This window comes from Scomber scombrus, chromosome 20 (assembly GCF_963691925.1).
Source record: "Scomber scombrus chromosome 20, fScoSco1.1, whole genome shotgun sequence".
Lineage (NCBI taxonomy): Eukaryota > Metazoa > Chordata > Actinopteri > Scombriformes > Scombridae > Scomber > Scomber scombrus.
Genome location: NC_084989.1, coordinates 9,829,736 through 9,851,970, shown reverse-complemented (window position 1 = coordinate 9,851,970; position 22,235 = coordinate 9,829,736). Strand labels below are relative to the sequence as shown.

Genomic DNA, 22,235 nt, shown 5'->3' with positions numbered 1-22,235 from the left:
TTGGCTTTAAAGAATAGTTTATGTGGATATAACCATCACTCCCTCCCAAAATAAATAGTTCAATGCGCAAAACATATGAGCTCGACCAGCAGTAATTCTTATTATAGTAGTCTATTATTACATTCGACATTTAACACTATGTACAGTAGATGTAATATTAGGCATGTGAGGGGGCTCTTGACAGTACCGACTTCTGCCACACAGTGGTGCAATATTACTACAACATTTTCATAAAGGGGAAAATACACTTTCTTTCTTTGTTCAGTTTTCCATAATATTGTGTTTGACACGCTTAACGTTGTTACTATTTGTAATAGTTTTAAGTTATTTTCAATGTCTGTTACTCAAGGATGTTGACTGTCATCTAGTGTTAAAGTTACACACACTAGTTAAAATGTAACAACCACCTCACAATGAAGCACCTGATGTTTGCAGTTTTGGATTAAATAAAATTACTTTGGCATTCTTTTACATTTCTCATGTCATTCTCAGAAATAGCATTTAAAAATGTATGATGATGTTGGTAATCTGGATGTCAAAGCCATAGCAGCATTGTAGTTTATTTGGCAACATTATACAGAACCTGATTTATTGAAACATAAACCCAATAAAAAGTAAAATATATCATTTTTATTATTCATATGGAAATACAAAATCAAGGTACATGCACTGGTAATGGCATAAATAGAGTAGGATCAACATAAAAATTAAGTTTTCAAAAACAAAAAATAGAAAACAAAATACAGGAACAACTAAGCCCTATGTCATGTAGAAACACATCATTTTGATCTTATTTTATTCAGCAAAAAGAAATCAAAGCAAATAAACCACATATACATTGAAACACATGTACATGTACTTTGGTCAATACAACAAAACAAAAAGCAATTCCAAGAGACAAGATCAGTGGGCTGAAATATTATTATGTATTATGGAGTATGATATTCAATATAATATAATTTAGTGATCAATGTGGAATAGTAAAACACTACACTTGTGGTAATAATAGCAATGCAATGAAAGCTATTGGACTAAAATATAATAATCAGCAGCACAATAATCAGTCTGTTTTAATGTCTAAATGCCTGTTAAATGTGTAAATGTACCATAGTGTGCCAACCTGACATCTTAAAAGACCATTTAACACTACTGGTCTTTCATACAAAACTACACAGGAACATATTTCCACATTAGATTGGCTGTGAGTATAGAGATACATATAGCTCTTACAAATATATATAATATGCATGTCAAAATACTGTCACACAGTTATGATAATAAAAAAGGCACAAAGAGGATTCTGAAGTTGACAATGGACTATAAATTTGTATTTTATAATTAACTACAACTTTGAAACAAAATGTACAAATATCACAATCGTGTGCCTCAGTAACAGTCATTATTCCTTTCGCCCATCCTTTTACATGAGAACAAGTGGCCTGACACTTTAGTTCAAACAGCTGGTTGAGCTTTATTTTCTGAGCCTGTGGTGACACTACTTTCAAGCAATATGATGATAAACATGTGGAGTATATATTTCACCCCAATTTAAATCTTTTATGTGACAGTGTGGCTTGAAATATTACTGTCATTCAATATTTAATAATAGCACCTTGGAGCTACATTACAAGCTCACACTGTAATCGGTGTACATACAATACACACACGAAAGAGGCACTTCTGAGCACATGTGTATAAATTAACACATAGTGCATGCATGAACATTCATGCACTCTGTTAAGACCTGAGGAACATGAAATTAAATCATGATTCAAATAAAGTTGGAAATTAAAATACATGTGCTTAACTATGTTTTAATAAATCAATACGCATTATTTATGTACATGTAAAAAGTTCTAAAAATGACTAAAACACACTTTAAAATGGTCTTAAATTGATTAAACATATGGTGAAATTGATGTCAAGTTCATGAATTACACACTAGAGTCGTTAAGGCTCGTATGGGACTTCTTAACATAACTACTGTTTCACTATGTTTTCCTAGATGATGATGTTGACAATAACACAATATAGAACTCAAACTGGTTGACTCTACATTATCTTTCAATGGTATCTCAGATAAAAAAAATCTATTGTAAAAAGCATTGCATGGCTAAAAAGGAGCTGTTGAGTCACAGGTTGCACTTGTAATAAACTACTAAAGTACTTAGAGTAAAGTCAGGTAAGCATCTATGAAACATTTATGTCCTGTACACTTCAGCAAAACCTAGAAATACACCTGAGCTCATCTCAAGGCACAACAGCAGACCACAGCTCACTTAAGACTATTCTGGGACCAAATTTCCTAAAAATGCTAAAATTATTATATTGTATCTGCCATCAATTTCACATGAAATGTTGCACATAAGATTGTAAACCCTGTCCATTTTGCAAATGAAGCAGGTCAAATGTTTAAGAATGACAGTGAGTAATTCAAGGCTGCTGTCTCTCCACAACTGAACATGTTTTAATCCTTCACCATGTATATTTATCCATCCAGACACAGAAATCCAAGGATTAAAAAACAAAAAACAAAACAATATAACTCAGTCTTTAAAGCCACAAAGACAGGATCGGAGTCTTATCCTGGCAGCCGCTGCACGCTAGCAAATCCTGCAACCACCACCCTTTCACTACACCATAAACTGTGTGTATCCCTCAGCACCTGTGACGATTACATCCATCCAGATCCTCATGGCCTCAGGAGAGGGAGCAACCATGTAGTAGACCCTGTCGTGAGTCTTCACACTGAAGGTCAGGCAGGGGTTTGGGCTCTGAGGGGGAGAAAAATAAGAATGCAGGGAAGAAAATAAGGAAGATTTTGAATGATGAATACAGGTGTGTATATTAAAATAGGATACTGAATAATACTTTAAGATGGGAGTTAATGGAATGCATCACTTTTCCCCACATACCTTATGTGCATTCTTCAAATGGTCGTAATACACTTCTTCAATAGCTTGGAAGTAGATCACTCCTTTCAGCTTGGCTTCATGCTTGTCTACACAAATAAAAAAACGGTCATCATATAAATAAAATGTACATATAAATCCATGTAAATGTACTGTGGCATGTTCAGTCTTATTTATATTAATTGATGAATATCTTAACTGCATGTTTAAAATATAGCAAGTACAAAATAATAAACAAATAGACATGTATGTAAAACTCCATTGTGTCAATCAGTTGATTACACACATTCTCAGTTTTGTATGTATTTCTCTGGTTCCATTTGTGTCTGTATGCTTCTCTTCTGTCGTACCTGCATAATACGAGAGTGTGCGTCGGTTGCGGTCAAAGACGAACCAGCGCTTCTTCCAGGTTTTGATCTTGCCTCCCATCTTGATCAGGTAGCCTCTGCAGGTCTTTTCAGAGATGGACAAGTGGAAGCATGTGTCTGTGCTGTGGCCTGCCGACTCAATGTGAGCCCGTAGGTCAAAGTCATCCTTGCGCACGGGTAGGTATCGTGTAAGTGGCCGGGACTAGAAAAAAAGAGTAATCACAATGATGTATTTCTATTTTGCTTTTGTGTTTATACGACTCAAATGAATCATGCAGATGTATGTCATGTGTAAACATAAATTCAGGAGTGAGATTCTTTCTTCTGCTGCCAAATGTTAATTATCCATGAAAGAAAAGAAAAGATGATTGATGGAGCATGTACCGAGAACTGTTTGCATGGATATGATTGAAACCATACAGAAAAAGGAAAATATAAGACCTGTATGGGTCTACAGGTTAAAAAAAAGAAGCTAAGTTGTACCACAGCATATACATATATTGTGAAACACTGACACTACTACAATCAAGAATGAACGTTTTAGAGATGAAGACAAATCCATGTTCCTGTCCCATCTCTCTCTCACCTGTGCCCTCTGTTTCTCTCGTAGTTTCACCTCACGGTCGATGAGTTTCTGGCGTCTGCTGGTCTCCTCTTGTAGCCTTTTCTCCAGATCCTCCCTTCTTTTCTTCTCTTCCTCCAGCGCCTGCTTTCGTATTTCCATCTCTTGCTCCTGAAGAGTAATTGTTACAATGCTTCACAAAACGCATACATTCATAGAAACTACTGTATGTGAAAAATTGTGTGTTTTATCAAAATGACACAAGAGATTTATGAGTAATGACTCTGTCTTTAAGTTAAGATTGTGATTCTGGTTGTCACCTTGTTTTCAAGGAGCCGACTCTTCTCCATTTGGGCTTCTCTAAGTAGACGCTCCATCTCTTCAAGCTTGGCCGCATTGGAAGTACTGGCACTGAACCACACAAACACAACAAAGAAAAAAAGGGAGAAAAAGTTATTTACAATCAACCATTTGGCATAATGCTGTGAGAAAAACAAAATCAACCTATGTGCACGTCCGTACGTGAACTTGAAATACATGGAAAATTGAATGAAACTGATTAGCTGCCAAGTCAATTAATTAAACCTGCTACACCAGCATCAAGTGTGACGAACTAAATCCATTCAGTCTTTTCTATCTGTTATTTCAGGTGTGTTTTCTGAGAATCTCTGGGTCGACTGAGGATATACAATACTAAACTTTGTACTAAATTATCCACTGAGCCTGTGATGGAGTGTATTGTTTGTCTTTCAAATTAAGCATAATCCATGTTTGAGACACAACACACATATAACACATGTACACAGTCATGGCTTAAAGCTTTTTGTTTAGCATTCCAACCCAAAGGCCACACTCTCATGAGAATACTCCTGATTAATCAGTGTTTATGTATGTGTGTGTGTGTGTGTGTCCTGGATCAAAGAGGAAATCAGTCAGGAAAGGAAGCCTGGATGTCAAGGCAATCTAAAAATCTGACCATCTCCCTTAGGTCTTTCTGACTCTGCTGTCATTATCTGTCTTCAGTTTAGAGCGGCAGACCAAGCTAAGCTCTAGATTTTACAAACTGCAGATGGTCTACACATGACATTCTTGACTGACAACACAAGGACGGAATATGTGTGTATGTTTGACTGTGTGAGGCTTTGTCATGTTAAACAATATTTTTCTCTCTCTCTCATTTTCTTGCTCAATTTCCCACTCCCCCTCTCTCTCCATCTGTCACTCATACACACACACACAAAATACAAAATTCTCTCTTATCCGGAGCCAAAGGGAATGGATACCCAGTGTTGATGTTTGATGATGTCATAACATTGTTAAGACGAATGGTACACATTAAACTTAGTCTAAACAAATCAGGAAGGGATAGAGAGGGAGGGAAGTAGGGCACCCCAAGTCACTGAAATTAGAAAGACAGGAGGGAGGAAATGAAGAGATGCAGAAAAAACAAGAGCAAGTGAAGAAAAGGAAATACTTTCCTGTTCTCCTTTATTTTTAGTAGAAAAGTGCGTCATGGTATCGACAGTTTCAACAGTTTCCAGGTGTGGAATCAATCCCGCAACCCTCACCCTATATTCTGCCTTAGTTTCAACTGAATACTGACTGATACACACATTAGTCAATTTTGGATATGAATACAGTCTATTACTGTTATACACTTTTGCAGGTAGCCAGCTGGTTAATCATCCTTCACTTCCAACCTAGCCAATGTGACAGGCACTTGAATAATACAGTGTCATTGCGTGTGTACATGCTATATTTCAGTCTAGTAATCTCCTGAAAAATTAGAACATAACTGAAAACTGTATTTTTTTAAACACTAGAGTTAAGTTATACAATTTTGTCTAATCAAACATTATTGTTTTGCTGTGAAACTAAATATTCTAATATGACATATTAATGAATGAATGGACATTAAGTACAGTAAGTAAGTTCATAAACTGCAACTATTTGCATTTTGACTTCTCCAAACTCATTATGCAGCACACAAAAGTCCTATTTATCTGTTATTACTCACATTAACATTTATGAAATCTATCTCCAACTCATTCTCCATCCTCTACTCCCTCCCTTCCCCTTTTCATTCCATCCCATTGCCATTCTCTTACCTCAGTCGATGAGAGGGAATCGCACTCATAGTCATTGTAGAGCTGCCTAGTTCAAACCTATTTACTAAATGGAGTAATTCAGAAAACCTTATTTATCTTACTCCAGTACTTGGATCTCCAGAAAAACGAGACACATCACTAGCATGAAGACACAAATCACATTCTTCACATGTATCATCAAACTACTCATTTGCACTGTTCCAGGTTCCACCACACATTCCTTCCAATCCAACCTAAGCAAGTACAGCGCAGTCCAACTGGAGCCATACTGAGGATCACAAAGGCAGCTTGTTCCAGGAAAACTTACAATGTGGGGAGGTCAATCTGCAAATGTTTTAGGACTGCAAAGATCTATCTGCTGAAACAAGACCATACCATTCAGAGAAATAAGAGGAGGGGAGACAAAAGACAGATGCAACCACTATGAAAAAGGAGAGAAGGAAAGCAGGCACACATGGTTTTAGTCCAGACGGGGGGCTGTACCCCCAATTGTACCTCCACACTCATACTGGTTCGCTCGGTTCATCTGAACCTTTGGGGGTTTGACTGTGAGCACACACACACACTAGTGCAAGACTTCATGTTTTCCGTCTTCCGTAACTTGACCTCTGTAAGACTAATCAAGAGTCCCCCTTAACTCTCACTTCCACACATCTATTCTCCAAGGAGCGACCATGAAAGGCGGGAAACCTGTTTCATATTATGAACACAAAGGGGCATTTTTGAATTGAATTTTCTGTCTGTCTTTTGTTGTATTTCAACTTTTCAACCTTTCTGTCATTCAGTTCTTGATCTGTAAGTTTTCTCTCAGCACTGTTTTAAAATATGTGAATGTTGCAAAGAGTTATATACATCAGCGTGTGGTTGACATAGAAATATTTAGGCTAATTAAATGAAACACAATACAGACGCTTACCTGGAAACATTGTCAGGAGAGCATGCAGAGATGCTGGTTTCAATGGAGTCCGTACTATCCACACTCATTGTGTCAAAGGCCTGGTTGTCACGGTACCCGAAGGCATCGAGGTAGACATTGGTCTGGGAAGCCGCTCGGGAGCTAGACTGACCTGAACACAGACACATAAGAAAAGAACATCAGCCTCAGTAGTGTGACTTGAATACAAACATTACTGACGCTTCTCATGTATGCATGCACACGGTTGCTGTACCTGTCTGTGTCACCCCCTCTGGGACAACAACTAGCCCAGCTGGCTTCAATTTTAAATCACAGTGTCCCGCCACTGTGACACACTCTCTAATATGTCCCGTCAAAAATGTTCCACACCTTTATGGTGTAACTACGTCCAGTAAAAATGTGTCCAAATAGTAGAGCTCACAAAAATACTGTGTGTAACACGTGTCTCGGAAAAGAGCTAGAAATGAATACAGGCAGTACAATAGTCCTAAAAGTAGTTTAGGCAGCTCAAAGATGTTTGGAAAAGAAAATGAGACATTCTCAGAAGTAGAAGGAGCAATGATGACAAAATTATGGTGTAGATACAAGAAGAATGCACACACATACGTGAAAACACAAACACACAACCTGATACCATCTGGCCCTTGCAGCAGACCCGCCCATCTGATGAGCCAGATCAAGGGACCAAAGGGACTGAGGGATCAGATTCATGTGCCACAGCCCGGAAAAAACAGCTGTACCATTTCAACACAATAAATATATTTTTTTTAAACTTATGTTATATGTGTCTTGTAGAAGGGCAGTGAAGCAACAGTTACCTATGAAAGATAGCTGATTCAGCTAAATGTATGTTCAAAACCATGTATCAGAAAACATTCCAAACAGAAGGCAAAAGGATTATACTTTGTGGTGAGTGAACAGCAGATTTTTCCTAATGATGGGAAATGGCTGTTGCATGTTTGTGGTAGGAAGTAGATGTAAAAGAGATCTACTTTTAAGTTTTTTTACATTGTGAAGTCACATGAAACATTTTCATTAACTGATTTAACAGTTGTTAACATTCAATCCAGTCCATAAATTAAATGTTTTCAGTTTATAAGACTAAAGTGAAGAGTCACACACTTTATTTGATAGAGCTGCTCTCCTCCACTTACATTCTTACACTATCTCCACTGACTGATAACAAAAAATAAATTGTGTAATCAAACAAAACACAATAAAGTGCACACAAACACACAGAATACCTTGTAACAAGAGTTGATGTTACCATACTAGGTGTATTTGCATGTTACATGTGAAGGAGGCAAAAAATAAGAGAGAAACGACAGATAAAGAGTCTTTGTGAGCAAAGTTATATTCTTCATGTGTATTCATGTGCACCTACACACACTCTCTTTATCTGTATTTACAATGTCTAAGCAACTACGTTTGTGGATGTGTAAGCTGATGGGTGTATGAATTCTTACCTTTATACAGACGTCGAGTTTCTGTTTCCTTGCTGGATAAGGAGAAAATTCTGGGAAGAATGCTGCCACAACTTGTGCTCTGTACCAAGGGCTGATGAGACTGTGAATTACCAAAAAAATCCCACAGTGTCAAATTTCTATTACCACACTCTGATATTCAAAATATTCCATGTTGAAACTTGTACAACATACGTCATGTTTGGCATTCAATTGTGTATATGTATGTATATATGTATATAAAAATACAATTGAATGCCAGAGATGAAAAGGGTACAGGTAAACCAATACATAGGCATCACATGATTTGCATTGTGTGTTTCATGATATACATGTTTACATGACCATCTTTATATGTGTGTATACCTTGGAAGGGAAGCTGCGTCCAAGTGTTGCACATGTGAACTGGGGGGTCATGGTGGGTGTGGTTTTCTTCCTGGGTAAAGTGTCACTTAGATGGCATCCACCTTCTTTCTCAGACCTCCTCCTCTCCTCCAGCAAACGGAAATGCTGATCAAACACACAAGACACACAAGACAGGGAAAGGATGTACGCTGTTAATTGAATACTGAGTATTCATGATTTAGGTTTAAAATCAAAATGATACATTTTCATTTTTAATCATATAAGACTGTCCCACATCTTTAAGGAAAATGTAATGCTTAAAGTCCTGATGTGTAGAATTTAAAATTTCACACTTTGATGCCATCTAGTGGTACTATCAAAGAGTGTGCATTTTTGGTGTTGCTGAAAACCATAGAAACAATTGTTGAAAATCACATTTTAATGATGCACTATGACAAATCAAATGGACAATTACCTTTTTCTTTTTGTTATCATCAACAGTGGACAAGCCAATCAAAGGAAACACACACACACACACACACACACACACACACACACACACACACACACACACACACACACGTTACCTGCCTGTGTCGGTGATGGTGTTTTTTGACAGGAAGGGGGGGTGGGGGAGAGTCAGGGAGGGGGGAAGGGTCTCGATATGTCACCATGTTCTCTGGCCAATGCACAGAGGGTGTTTTGGGAAGGGGGCAGGAATTAAGATGGGATGAAGAAGAAGTGGAGGAAGAGTAGTGACAGTCGGCAAGTGAGGAAGAATGACAGAGCTTTGAAAAGAAGAAATGAAAATTGTCAGAAATACTGGAAAAGTGCAAAAGAAGGAGGGAAACTGGGGGAAATGACTGCATTCTCAAGCAAACACATTTTGCATGATCTGCCTGATCTGCCAGAAGCTGTTCACACCACTACACACACCTCATCCTCTGCTGGTTTGCAGGTGTCGTCGTCCCTGGAGGGGTTTGCATCGGATTCAGTAGAGACATTGGCGGGTTTAGGGTCTCCCCCAAGCTGTGAGTAAAGCTCATTGATTTCACTGACTGTGACATAGCCCTGGAAGGTATGATGTGGACAAAATGGGGGAGAAAGAAAGGGTGAGGCATAACATGAGGTGAGTCAGCCATATTAAGATGTTATTTTGGTGAGACAAACATGAGAATTAGTTGTTTTAGAATGTAAAATGATGCTGAATTTGTTGGCATTTCCAAAGCACAAACAGAACAAAAAAACAGTCTTAGGAACAAGAAACGAGTCACTTGGACAACGTATTGTTAACAATAAATTAGTGGAGTACACAGGATAACAGACATTCATACTTAATCATATCAGTATTAATTTATATTAGTATACGCTGTGCATATAATTAATGGATTAAGGCTCTGTTCAAATCCCTGAAACGTCTTCCTTTCCTGCATTGCAGTGACTGGTAGTTAAAATAGGAAACAAAAGAAAGGGGAAAAGAAGCAACCAGAAGGAAAAGAAGAACACTGGATATGGATTTAAACAAACTATCTGGACGAATAGGAGAACAGAAATGAATAGATAAGTAAACAAGACAGAGTACCTCAGCATTTTTGAGAAAAACAGAGGAAAGGATGGAAGAAAGGGCGCAGAAGTTGATTGGAGGAGGAGAAATTGTGGTAGACATGGTGTCTCGGCAACCACTGCTAAAAGACTGACACACATCAGCCAGAGAGGCTGAATCCTAAGCAGAGAAGGAAACCCCATCACAAGTTAGAAGGATGCTAAAAGAGGAGCATGGTTCTCATTTTTGTGTTCAACAGCAGTTGATCAAACCTACCTCTCTTAGAGTGAAGCCCCGGCCACCAGTGAGATCGGCATATTTTCTTTCCAGTGTGGCAAGTTGTTCTTTCTCCTTAAATAGGACAGAAATGGAAACAAAGGACATTTTTTTAAAAAGCAAACCAAACAAAATTCTATTCTTGCTGGGGGGGTTTTGTCATTCATACACAAGTTCACGGATGGTGACATGGATACACATGCAAACATGGACATCCTTTTACCCTTTGCATCATTGCTTCGAGGGTGCCCCTCTCCTTCAAGAAGCTATCCTTCTCTCGATGAGCCTGCTGGGTGATCTGTGCTGCCTGCTTCTTCAGAGTCAACAGTCGCTCCTAAAGAAAGATGCAACATGTGCATATTGAGAGGCTCCTCTAGCTATAATGGCTAGAGAATGATACAAACACTTGTGCCAGTGCTTGAAAACAAAATGTGTTGGATACTTTTAAACGACTTCAACAGTGATTCAACCAAAACAAAAGATATAGTAAGATTTGTTTCATCAAGAATTAATGCCACTTAGCAAATACAGATTTTTACAGAAAAAAAAATGCAATAGTGTACGGTACATGGTTTTTTGGCACAAGTTGGACTCAAACATATGCAGCTGTTACCTTGCGAGTGACAGTGCTCCGCTGGTAGTCAGCAATCTCCCGAAGAAGCTGCTGTGTATGGGTCTCCTTCTCTTCATCCTGCCGGCTCTCTCTCTCCAGCTGCTGGAACTCCAAGTCCTCAAACCGCTTTGTCTCTGCCTCGAGTACTTCACAGTCCTGGTAAACAAACAATACCACAATAATACGCACATAAACAGGCAAGACTAAGAAAGGGATGTATACGGTATACATATACAGACACACACTTTTACAGTACATACATATGAGAATGAAAACATCAAGTGTTCATGCAAGTGTTCATAAACGACCTGATCCTCTTTATCCTATTTAAAAAATTGCCATCCTAAAGGTTTTAGTGATGAGAATTATTTTTGCCATATTTTATATTTATTGTAAAAATTCTGACATGAAATTGAGACAAACAGCAAGCAGGTACATATCACTTCATCATACCACAAGACACTGAGACACACAAAGCAAACCAGACCCACAATCCCTGATGTTTTGTCAACACAACACTCATGCAGAATACTACACCAAAGCATAACCAGTGTCTGATCAAACATGCAGCATGTTGCATACGCATTCCCCAAAAAACACTGATCATATAAAAATGCTGTCTATCCAAGAAATATTTTTATACAATGTGTTGTCATGTGCAAAACACAATGTTGGTGTATTTCTATAAGAGTCAAATAGATCTTCAACCCTAACTCTTGAGATACTTTGCACTCTTACAGTCTCAACCCTTCTGATAGAATACAGAGATGTGATGTGTAGACATGGAAACCTAAAGAGTTAGACAATGACAAGAGAGAACATGAACCAGGTAAAGATCAAAGGTGGCTGTGGGGCAGAGAGCAACATAGCTCAGGAAAGAAAATATTCACATGCAAGTTCAAGTATGCAAACATCACGTGTGCCATTCTATACAAGTCTGTTCATGTGAACACCTGTCCACATGTACTGCAGGTCCTGACTGTCAATATGCTTATGCTGTTTGTTCTGGCTTTCTTCTATGAGTGCATGCATGCACAGCTGTTGCATTTCACACATACGCTGAGTATTCTTGCTTATATGCTTGCCTTACCTCTGTATGGATGAATGGGATTACACATGCAAGTACATACAGTATCTTTCTGTGCATGTGTGTGTGAGGTGTAAGTGTTTGTGTGTGTACTGACCCTGGCTAGCTGCTCCTGCAGGGGCTCCTTGGTGGCCTCAGGGCAGCTGTCCAGCTGGGAGCGCTGCTCACACACAATCTGAGCCAACCTCTCTACTCTGCCCCTTTCTGCTTGCAGCAACTCACACGCCTGACACATACACACGCACACGTATGTACACATACATGCCCATACATACATGTACACATTGTACACATGTACATTGAAACACAGAGGCACACACGCGCACACACATACACGCATGGACACGCACGCAGGACAAAGAGAGGATGGCAGCGTTAGTGGGACTGGGGAGCCACAGTTAGTTACTACGGTGATCAGGTCAGCAAGATTAGCGTAGATGAAGGGGAAGAAGGATAGAAGCTGTATGAGTAAAATCTACCAAGGGACAAAAAACTGGGGTTGAATTGGGAAAAAAAAGAAAGGCAGGTAGGTTGGTATGAAAAGCATTATGAGTCTCCTGCCAACTTTTTTATTTGTTTGAAGAGGGCAATGGAAAGACTTGTGGAATGAGGGAGAGGAGGGAGATATGGAATGGTTCAGTAGAGGGTTAACTAACGTATCGTTGATCCTCTCTTTACAACATACACAGACGCCCAAAATCTGTACAAGCACTCAGCTTCACCTACTCTTCAACAGAACAACAGTCATCTGTCTAATCCTTCTGTCTCCCTTTGTCCAACTCAGTATCATGATGGGAGTTTATTATGAACACTCTCTGGCTGTGAGTCCATGGAAATTTCAGAATCAGTCCTGGAATCAGTCCTACAGAGAAGGATCCTAATGCCAAACTAAAACATGTGTACAGACACACAACAAATTCCACCCATTTATCCACTTATACCTCCCACTCTGTCAGTGATACCATATATTTGTATAAATGTAGACACACATATACAAGCTCAACCACGTCTGCAGCAGTGTGTATGTGTGTGTGTGTGTGTTAGGATAGGATCGCTTGGTGACCGCTATACCCTGGGCAGTATTAGCAGATATATATTTGGACCAGAGACAGCATGAAAAGGATTAACACCTACCAGTTAGTCACATGACCTCTGAATGTATGAGAGTCTCTGAAGCATATGTATTTTCAATCGCACACTTACACCTTGGGAAGGGAAATTAATGTGTTTCATATCATACGCTTCATGTTTAGTGTACATGTTTGAAGATAATATTGTTTGGAGGATTTGAGAATACACACCTGTAACACTTGTGACATTGGCTACAGTATGTTTCTCCTCTCCCCGCCTGATTACTAATATCACTTACTAGCCTCTCAAGGAAGACATTCAAAGAATTTGCAGAGGATGCACCATCAAATGCTTAAGTGTGTAGACGAACCACATCTCAAGTGTCCAATCATCTTTGAGTACTGATCCGACAGTGTGTGAACTCCTTCTACAGTACCTTTACATTTCTCCTGTTGGGTCTAGGTGTGTGTGTTGGCCATTATTCATCTCTGAGAAGTGTATCTCTCACACATTACACAAGAGTTTTAACATTAAGCAAAGATTATTAAATACCTTTTCTTTTTCCTGCTTGGACTTGGTCTCTAGGTCAGCTATCTTGCTGTGAAGTGCTTCCAGAGCTTCTTTTTCCTGTTGGAGAGCAGCTACCTCCGACTCCTGCTCAGCATCCACCAGAGCTCGCTCAACCTCCACCTTGGATAGATTACACACCAGTAAGTTAGCCTCTTTTGGTGAATCTGAGCCATAGGTTTATTTGTTTTTTGTACTTGAACTGATTTAGAGCTCTCTTTTGAGTTTGGTTTGGTTCATTGACAACATATCAGACTTTGACAGGGATAGCATGACAGAATCCTGGACATATATCCATTGTCATCCCTGGTGTTTATACTTTCTCCCTTTTACCAGAACAACACAATGTACATACAACCACAATCCGATTTTTTACTTACAAGATATGTCATTCACTTTAAAGACATGGAATTATTCACTTCTTAACAAAAAGTACATCTTTCACTTCACATCCTCCCTCCCTCCCTCTCCCTCAGTCCTGTCTCTACCTCTCGGGCAGATTCCTCCACTTGGTTGTCCAGCTCTTTAATCTTTTGCTCCAGCTCCTCCATGTTGTTTAGCACCTGAATCCTGTCCTCTTCCACACGCCTCACTTCCTCCTCTGAAGGCCTCACATCCTGTCTGTGGCGACGAATTGCATCGTCAAATGCCTAGTGACAACAATCAACAGCAAAGTTACTCACTGACCAGTTCTTAAGATATTGTAATATTAACTAAAAAATATATGGGGGATTTTTATGTTGTCATAATTTATGTATAAAGTTTTTATTCACTACAGGTTTATAGGTTTGCTGAAACAGCACTTCTTTGAATGAATGAAAATGTATGTTTTTGTACAACAAAAAATGTGGGCATACACTAACACACACACATACACACTAACACCAGCTGTCACTTCTAAACGGTGACACTTAGCCTGCTCTAATCTAATAAATGGGCTGTAAATATCCCCCCCAACTGTGTGCATGAAAGATGTATATGACGATACTTTCCAAGTATTAAGAGGAGTGATCCTTGTCATGTTTTCCAGAAAGAAGAGGGAGCATCAACACTTCCCACATTAAGCCTTATTAATCTTCAAGAAGCTGGCAAAGCCAAAGGTGCTACTTTAGCTGTCTTGTACTCCTTTCATACAGGAGATGTGTACTATGTTGAATGTATATTTTACCCACTTAAGATAAGCTCTGAGACAGAAACCCCAGTCTACTGCAAAATCACAGAATGACACATACCTCATTAATACATAAAGTTAAGTTTCTCTTATCATGCTCACTACCTTTTATTTACCCATGCATTGTGTGGTATTTTTCTTGCTCTCTTTCATTATTTTGCCAATCACATTAAATTAAACTAAAATTTCAAATTCCTGATCAACAGCGGGCAGCAGGATCTAACCAAGGTTGAGCACAGATCAGGAAAAGGGTTGAAAAGTTTATTGCTGAGAAATAGGCAAGTAATGAGCTGACTACTCTAAACTCAATTTTACATTGTCATTGAATTCAAAGGACTGTCTGCGCGCACTAATTCTGTATCAGCACAATGACATCACAATAAGCATCTTATTTCTTATACCTCATTGGTCCTCTGTGTACGTGGAGAAGGTGAGGGGGCGAAGCTTCGCAGGCTGACAGCAGGTGACTCTGCCCTGTTGTCTCGGGTACCGCTGCTGAGCCTCCGTCGTACCTGTAGATCGTCTTCATAGTAACCATACTCTGATCCAGGTGAGGTCAGGTGTCCATTTCCTGTCATTCCATTAAGAACTGAAGAGTCAGAAAAGACAGATGGTGTGTCATCATCGTCGTCATTCAGTTGGAGTTTCTCAAGCTCCTGGTTGATCTTTTGGAGGTCCGCCACAGCAGATGTGGGACTTGTAGTCATGTCGCCTCCATCCCTCTCAGTCCGGCCCAGCTCCGTACACAAAGACAAGATGGTCTCTAGACGCTGTCGTTCCTGTAATGAGCACAGACACACACATACAGAAACACACACATGCATGTGTTACAACAGTGATTCCCAACAAGGGGTACATGTACCCAGGGGGTACTTCTTCAGTTACCAGGTGATTCGAGAAAAGAGGATTATTGAAAAGATTAGAGACGCTGAAATAGATCATTTTCTTTTTAAAAGTGCAGAAACTGTGATAGCTAAAAGAGATGCATAAATGGTTGTTGGTTGCATATTGAGCTCCTGTCACTCCACGTGGTTGCATGACAAATTACATTTTGATTAAAACTTTTGAAAATAAAAGGTGACCAAGCCTAAACATCAATATTTTATTTCTTGCATGAAATATGGCCAATAGTAGGTATTGTTATGTAATAATAGTTTCCTGAGCATTACAGTATGAGCAACTGTAACCTTATGTTCTTAAATAAAGCAGACATAGTTATAACACCCAGCTAAAGACCTCTTATTTCTTCAAACATATTTTTAAACCGGTCGAAAAAATACAAAGATGAACTTTTGTATTCATTTTTCATATTAGAAAAGACAAGTCACAACAACTGAGCAAAATAGCATCATTTCCATCAAAAATCAAGTTTTCAATGTTTTGATTACCTGTGGAAGCATTGCAGAAATCAGTCCCTCTAGTTAAAAAAGTCGTTGTTTAGTCGGTAACACACTCGATACCATCTAGTCTAGTATATCATTTGCATACTCCAGAGAGTATATTTCCCCTTGCTGAGAATCCCTGGAGCATGAGCTATCCTTGCCACAGTTCTCTGTGCTCCAAACACACATATACAGGGTGTAAGCTACAGGGGCTGCAATGAGTCAAAATACCCCCCTGTAGGTTTAGCAACATGAGGGGCTGGGAGAGGGAGAGCATAAGCCACAAGTAATATTAGAAAGGGAAAGACGGATGTTAAAAGAAAAGGAATGTGGGACAGAGGTGTGTGTATGTTTGTGTGTGTGTGAGAGTGAGCTAATGAGAAAGTGGACAGCTGTCAACTACAATCGGAAGTGTGCACGAGAACCAGCCGTGACTCTAAACACAGGAATGTGACTGTGTGTACTGCCTCTAAGGAAACAAGAGACTTTCCAGGGAATCATGCTCTAGGAAGGAATCTGATCCAGGTGAAGTTAGCACTATAAAAATCTTTGAAGAGGTATTATATTAAGGAGAAACATTATTAGATAGATTATACATATATAACTTACTTTAAAATGTGTGCAAAATGTAGTTAACTCAAATCGATATAAATGTTTAATGCTCACCATACTAACAAAGGAAACGACAAACACACATAAACCATCTATAGTATGTAATGTGAACCAGGAGCTTCAGCAAAACAAGCCTGTGACAGTTTGTCACCTTGTTCTATTCTAATAGACACAGTCTCTGTAGAGCTCTTAAAGTAATCAGCTGTCAACTAAAGAAAGACAGAAGAAAAGAATGTGATGAAGGAGAGAGAGACAGGATGGCAGTGACTAGTACAGAACAAAAAGACAGAGACAAAGCTGAAGACAGGAGGAAAACAGTGGGAGAGAGTGTGAGGTAAGAAAAAGAGAGGAAACATGTTGTGGAAATATGAGCTGGTGCTTTGGTTGCCGGTTGCATAGTGGACTAAAAGAGGAGCACTGCAATAAAATGATTCCACTCGCTGAGCTCTCTGAGCTTTTCAGGTGTGATAAAAAAAGGATAAAGTATTTTCCAATGGTAATGGAGAAACCTTCCCTTGAGTCACAGTACACATTTATCTCACTCTACCTCTTAATCTTTCTTTTTCCCTCTCTGCCTTGTTTTACACCTCATTGTCACTCTTCGCTGCTATTATTAGTATCAATACCAAATCAGTCTGTCTGTCTTTACACCACCTAGCCGCATTTCATTACAGAGAAAAGTGCTTCTTAAATTTAGTTTCTTTGCTTAATGCCAGTTGATGGATTATACAAATTTAACCAAACCCTAACAGAAGTATTTATGCCTCACAATTTGTTTTGCAAGAGTTGATCTAGCAATAGAGTTGATTTTTCTGTTTCTCTTCATTTTTATTGTTGTTGGTAACATCCTCAAATAGAGGAGTATGCAAACATACCTAATAATAATATTTGCATGGATAGAGCGCATGTTCCCTCAGCTACCACCAGAGGGCAGAGTAAGTTAAGGCAATCAACAGAAGCTTTTCCCAGAGTTTGAGCCTTCAATGCTCAGATGATGGTGGTGGCTTGTTTACAAAGATCATTGCCTAACCAAAAAAAAACTGGTCTCAGACTTTTGGTCCAAAAGTCTGAGACCAGTTACCTATTGTTATTATTTAATATTAAGAACCTGCTATTCAAAATGATTATATTTAAAAGAGTGACAATGCAGCAGTTAATGATATAAATCTCTGATTAGGCCAATGTGAATGCATCATTTAATGTCCTTAAAGGAGGCTCCTATCTTTTACATTAGGGTCAAATTAAAATAAGACTTAGTTTTAAATCAAAATCCACATCAAATGCAACACATCTAAATAAATGTTTCATCTTGATATTGGGTTAGAGCAAATTGGCTCTCTAATCAGAGCGGGAAATGCAGCGCCACAATATTTAATTTTCCTCAAAACTATAACTCAAAATGACTTGTAGACCAGCTTAAAGCCACTGTGAAGCCTGTGAAACACAGTTTGGTTTGTGTGGCATCCACAAAACTATTTCTCACAGTTAAAGGGACAGTTCACTTAGCATAATATGGCTATGTGAAAGAGAGGTACCATTTAAGGAGAGAAGCATAGTGGGATTTTGAATTCACTTGTCATTATACGTTGAGCATCTGTGTGTTTATCCACCTGCTACACTATAACTCTGCTCTCTAATCTTCTTGGTTTCTCCAGCCCACATCAGACTGATGTGTTCTCTGGCTCTTCAGTGGTCTGAACCACACTGGGCAGGCGGACCTCCAGATGACTGACATAAACATGCAACACACGCGCACGCACGCACGCACGCACACATCCAAGCACAGGGTTAAGAATAGTACTGTTAGCATGGGCTAAGGGCCAGAGGCATCTGTCTGGTGGTGAACCTCACTCAGTGTGTGTGTGTGTGTGTGTGTGTGTGTGTGTGTGTGTGTGTGTGTGTGTGTGTGTGTGTGTGTGTGTGTGTGTGTGTGTGTGTGTGTTAAGCTCCCTGGGAGAGTATCTTTCAAAGGACAAGGAAGAGGCAAGTTTGAAAAAGCATTCCTACACATTCCATTTCTTGTGTGCAATTGTGTATGTCTTCAACTGCATCAGTTTTATCCACACATTTGATTTGAATGCTGTGATTCCAAAGAATTCATTGGCCAACACCAGGGAGATCATATAAACAAACAAACTCAAACTCACCAGTCTCTCCACCTCCTGCTCACGGAGTCTCTCCTCTTTTTGGCGATGGTGGTAGTCAGTCAGTTCCTCCTTCCCACTCAGCGAGCTGATACTCCCCCTTCTTTCCCTGAAACCCCCTGGTGGGGTCACTCCAGCTTTTCCAAATGACTGCCTTCTCTCCCCAAGGCCTATCCCAGATTCTAGTCCTGCCTTCCCAAATGAAGACCTCCTTTCTCCAAGTCCAAGCCCTGAGGAACCAGTGAGTTCAAGGCCTACCTCACGCCTCTCCCTCTCCCCAAAAGACAGCTCCATTCCTGTGGAGAAACCACGGCTGGCCAGCCTCTCCAGTTCTGGAGGGCTGGAATTTGTGGAGCTGATAGAGCCCACTGAACTTGTGGAAGTCAAGCTGAGTTTTTTGGCCACACGAGGGGAAGTGGAGCCCCCCGCCCTGGATGGGATAGTCACATCAGGTGGGGCAGTTGTGGAGGAGATAGGGTTGGTGGTGGAGGACATTATCTTAGGAGAGGAGAGGGAGATAGACACAACACCTTCTCCCTGAGATGTGGCCTGGATTTGATTCCTGTTGGAGGACTGCTGGCTAGAGTTACTGGAGTTGTGGTTGATGTCAGGGCTGGCATTTAGGCTGTTGTTGTTATAATGGTCTTTGCTATGTTTGTAAGACCCAGAAATGTCTGACCGACGCGGTGGCAACGTTGACAAGGTCAACAGTCCATTGTTGTTGTCACGAGGAGATGGGGAGGGGCAGAGGCGTGGCAGTGACCGGCTATGTCCTCCTGACATCATCCCACTCAGTGAGCCTGCCGAGTATTTCCTGGTTCGACTGCTTGGTGATGGCTCTGGATTGCCAAAGCTACGGCGTCCAAGACGGGGGCTTGAAGGCATACTAGTTGCGCCTCCTGCTGATGGAGTGCGGGATGAAGAGGATGGGGGAGGAAGAGAGAGGAGAAAGCTATCACTACCAGCAACAGATGTGGAGGAGCCTCCGCCATTCCATGTGGACAGTAAAGGAGTGGAGCCCGGGTTGTGCAGCCGTCGGCTATCACTGATGCCGAAGTTGTCCTGATTGCGACCAATGGACGTGCGGGAGCCCATAGAAGAGGAAGGGTCCGATCGTCGGGAAGAGGAAAGAGGGGGATTGGATTTCATTGACATGGGGGGACGATCTGTGCCATAGAAACGTCTTGCCTGTTCTTGATAGGCTGATGAGGATGTGCCAGGTGATGCAATAGGTGTACTGGGGGGAGACTGAGGAAAAGAAAGGAGAAAAAATTATTAACCTTTGGAAGTGCTTAAATATGCTTTCTTATTGTAATATCTAATGCATATACAATTGTTTTTCTATTGCAGAGGTAAATGAAGAGACAGAAAAATACAGAAAACATGATAGTGAGGCTTTAGATAATAACCAGGATTGTTAGCCGGGTCAAGCTTCGTAATAGAAAGTAAATCTTGTGTTATCACTTGAAGAATGCATTAGAACTTGGGATGATGGGTAAGCCCTAGTGAGCAATGTCTTGACTTGTAGGTAATGAGTAAACCCTCATTAACTCTGTTTAGCCCAAGACAAACAACCATGCAAACCACAAGGAATCTACGGGCCCTGTTACAGCATTTTGCAGAAAGCAGAATAATAAACTCTGTAGTGGAGCTAAATGATGGCTGACCTGTGTCATGCTGAAGTAGGAGGGGTTAGCATTCCCGTTGGCTCTCAGGCTGTTCTCCAGGGCAATCTTCTTACGCTGCAGGGTGTCCATCAAATCCCGGAGTTCGGAGGCTGAACGCATGCCCCTCGCACTGCTGGTCCCACCAACCACAGCATGGCTATAGTCACTGCTAAACTTCAGGTAGTCTAGAAGTGAGAGAGACAAAAAATGGATTTAGTACCAGAAAGACGTAGATACAAAAATGCAAGTGAACATTGGGGGACAAGAGAAATATATAGGTAAAGAGGAGGAAGAGTGAAGGGGAACAGATGCAATATAGATATGTAAACACACACTGTCTCATCCAAGTGTTTTCCTATTCATTTAATGGAAAGTTGAGATATGATTAGTAACAGGAAAACATTACAGAGAAGAAGGAAAATAGGGCCGGTGGGGGGGGGGGAGTCATAGATAGTGACAGAAAGAGAGAAAGAGAGGTAGAAAGTTTGTGTGTGTACCTGAAGCTGAAGCTATTCATAGATGGGGTCCTAGGCAGAACAAACCCACCCCAAACTACCCACAACTTGCAGCAAATCACCCAGAATACACACATGCATACACACACTGCATGCACATACACACCTGCACAAGACAAACCGTTTAACTCTAACTCTGACTCGGTTCCTTAGGATAGGATTTGGGGAAATAAGAGAGACCACAAAATATTCTGGAATACCCTCAAGAGGCCCCCCGCCCTTCCTAAAACCTCTTATTTAAATTGTGTCAGCAGTGAAGGGGTCTTTTTCCAAACCTCAACTAAGCCCTTTTTTTCTTACTTCCTTCCTCCTGCTAAATTTCACTTTTACCAAAAACTATTTCTTATTTGGTCAAGCTCAGCAGAGGTATATTTCCACTATTCTAAAAGCGAGTTACAGGAAAGCCTCCATTATTATTATCCTGTCATCAAAAATGTAGGTAATAGAAAGCAAAGTGAGAAACCTGCCCATTTTTTTCATCTGTGGCTTTATGTGGAAAAGGAACTATTACAATGTTCTAGACCACCCAGTGTTTAACTGCCACACACACCCACAAAAAGCTTTCCTACAACTGACAACAGTGGCTCCACCAGCGAAAAACACACATGTGTATATCCCATGTGTACATTTGTGTTTAAGAATTTAAGCAGAAATAAGACTATCCAACTACCATTGCTTAGTTTGGTTTTATTACAACAGAAGCTAGGTAACGTCATGGCTGGATATAAGCCCGTGTGAGAAAATGTCAAACCTTACATGGTGGAGAGAAATGGGGCAGAAAATGAAAGACATCATAAGATCTAGAAACACACACACGCACACACACAAGTGGGGTGTTTGTGTCCATACATGGGCAGATTTATACTGGAGGTCTGGCGTGCATCAACTCTTTTCTATCGTGACTATTCTCTTC

General features: G+C 40.1%; 1 protein-coding gene across 1 annotated transcript in view; it reads right to left on the bottom strand.

Moving 5' to 3' along the window:
* Nucleotides 1–762: 762 nt before the first annotated feature.
* Nucleotides 763–22,235, bottom strand: part of phldb2b (pleckstrin homology-like domain, family B, member 2b) — a 40,835-nt gene continuing 19,362 nt past the window's right edge. Inside the window, exons 7-26 of the mRNA XM_062441643.1 lie at nt 20,808–20,992; nt 19,144–20,388; nt 15,404–15,781; nt 14,320–14,481; nt 13,817–13,954; nt 12,291–12,419; nt 11,107–11,262; nt 10,717–10,827; nt 10,494–10,568; nt 10,257–10,397; nt 9,611–9,745; nt 9,262–9,462; nt 8,696–8,839; nt 8,333–8,432; nt 6,867–7,017; nt 4,163–4,253; nt 3,867–4,013; nt 3,263–3,482; nt 2,916–3,001; nt 763–2,774 (exon numbers count right to left, since the gene is read on the bottom strand). Coding sequence (XP_062297627.1) covers nt 2,634–2,774; nt 2,916–3,001; nt 3,263–3,482; nt 3,867–4,013; nt 4,163–4,253; nt 6,867–7,017; nt 8,333–8,432; nt 8,696–8,839; nt 9,262–9,462; nt 9,611–9,745; nt 10,257–10,397; nt 10,494–10,568; nt 10,717–10,827; nt 11,107–11,262; nt 12,291–12,419; nt 13,817–13,954; nt 14,320–14,481; nt 15,404–15,781; nt 19,144–20,388; nt 20,808–20,992 — 4,136 coding nt within the window. The 3' untranslated portion in view covers nt 763–2,633. The remainder of the gene's footprint in view (nt 2,775–2,915; nt 3,002–3,262; nt 3,483–3,866; nt 4,014–4,162; nt 4,254–6,866; nt 7,018–8,332; nt 8,433–8,695; nt 8,840–9,261; nt 9,463–9,610; nt 9,746–10,256; nt 10,398–10,493; nt 10,569–10,716; nt 10,828–11,106; nt 11,263–12,290; nt 12,420–13,816; nt 13,955–14,319; nt 14,482–15,403; nt 15,782–19,143; nt 20,389–20,807; nt 20,993–22,235) is intronic.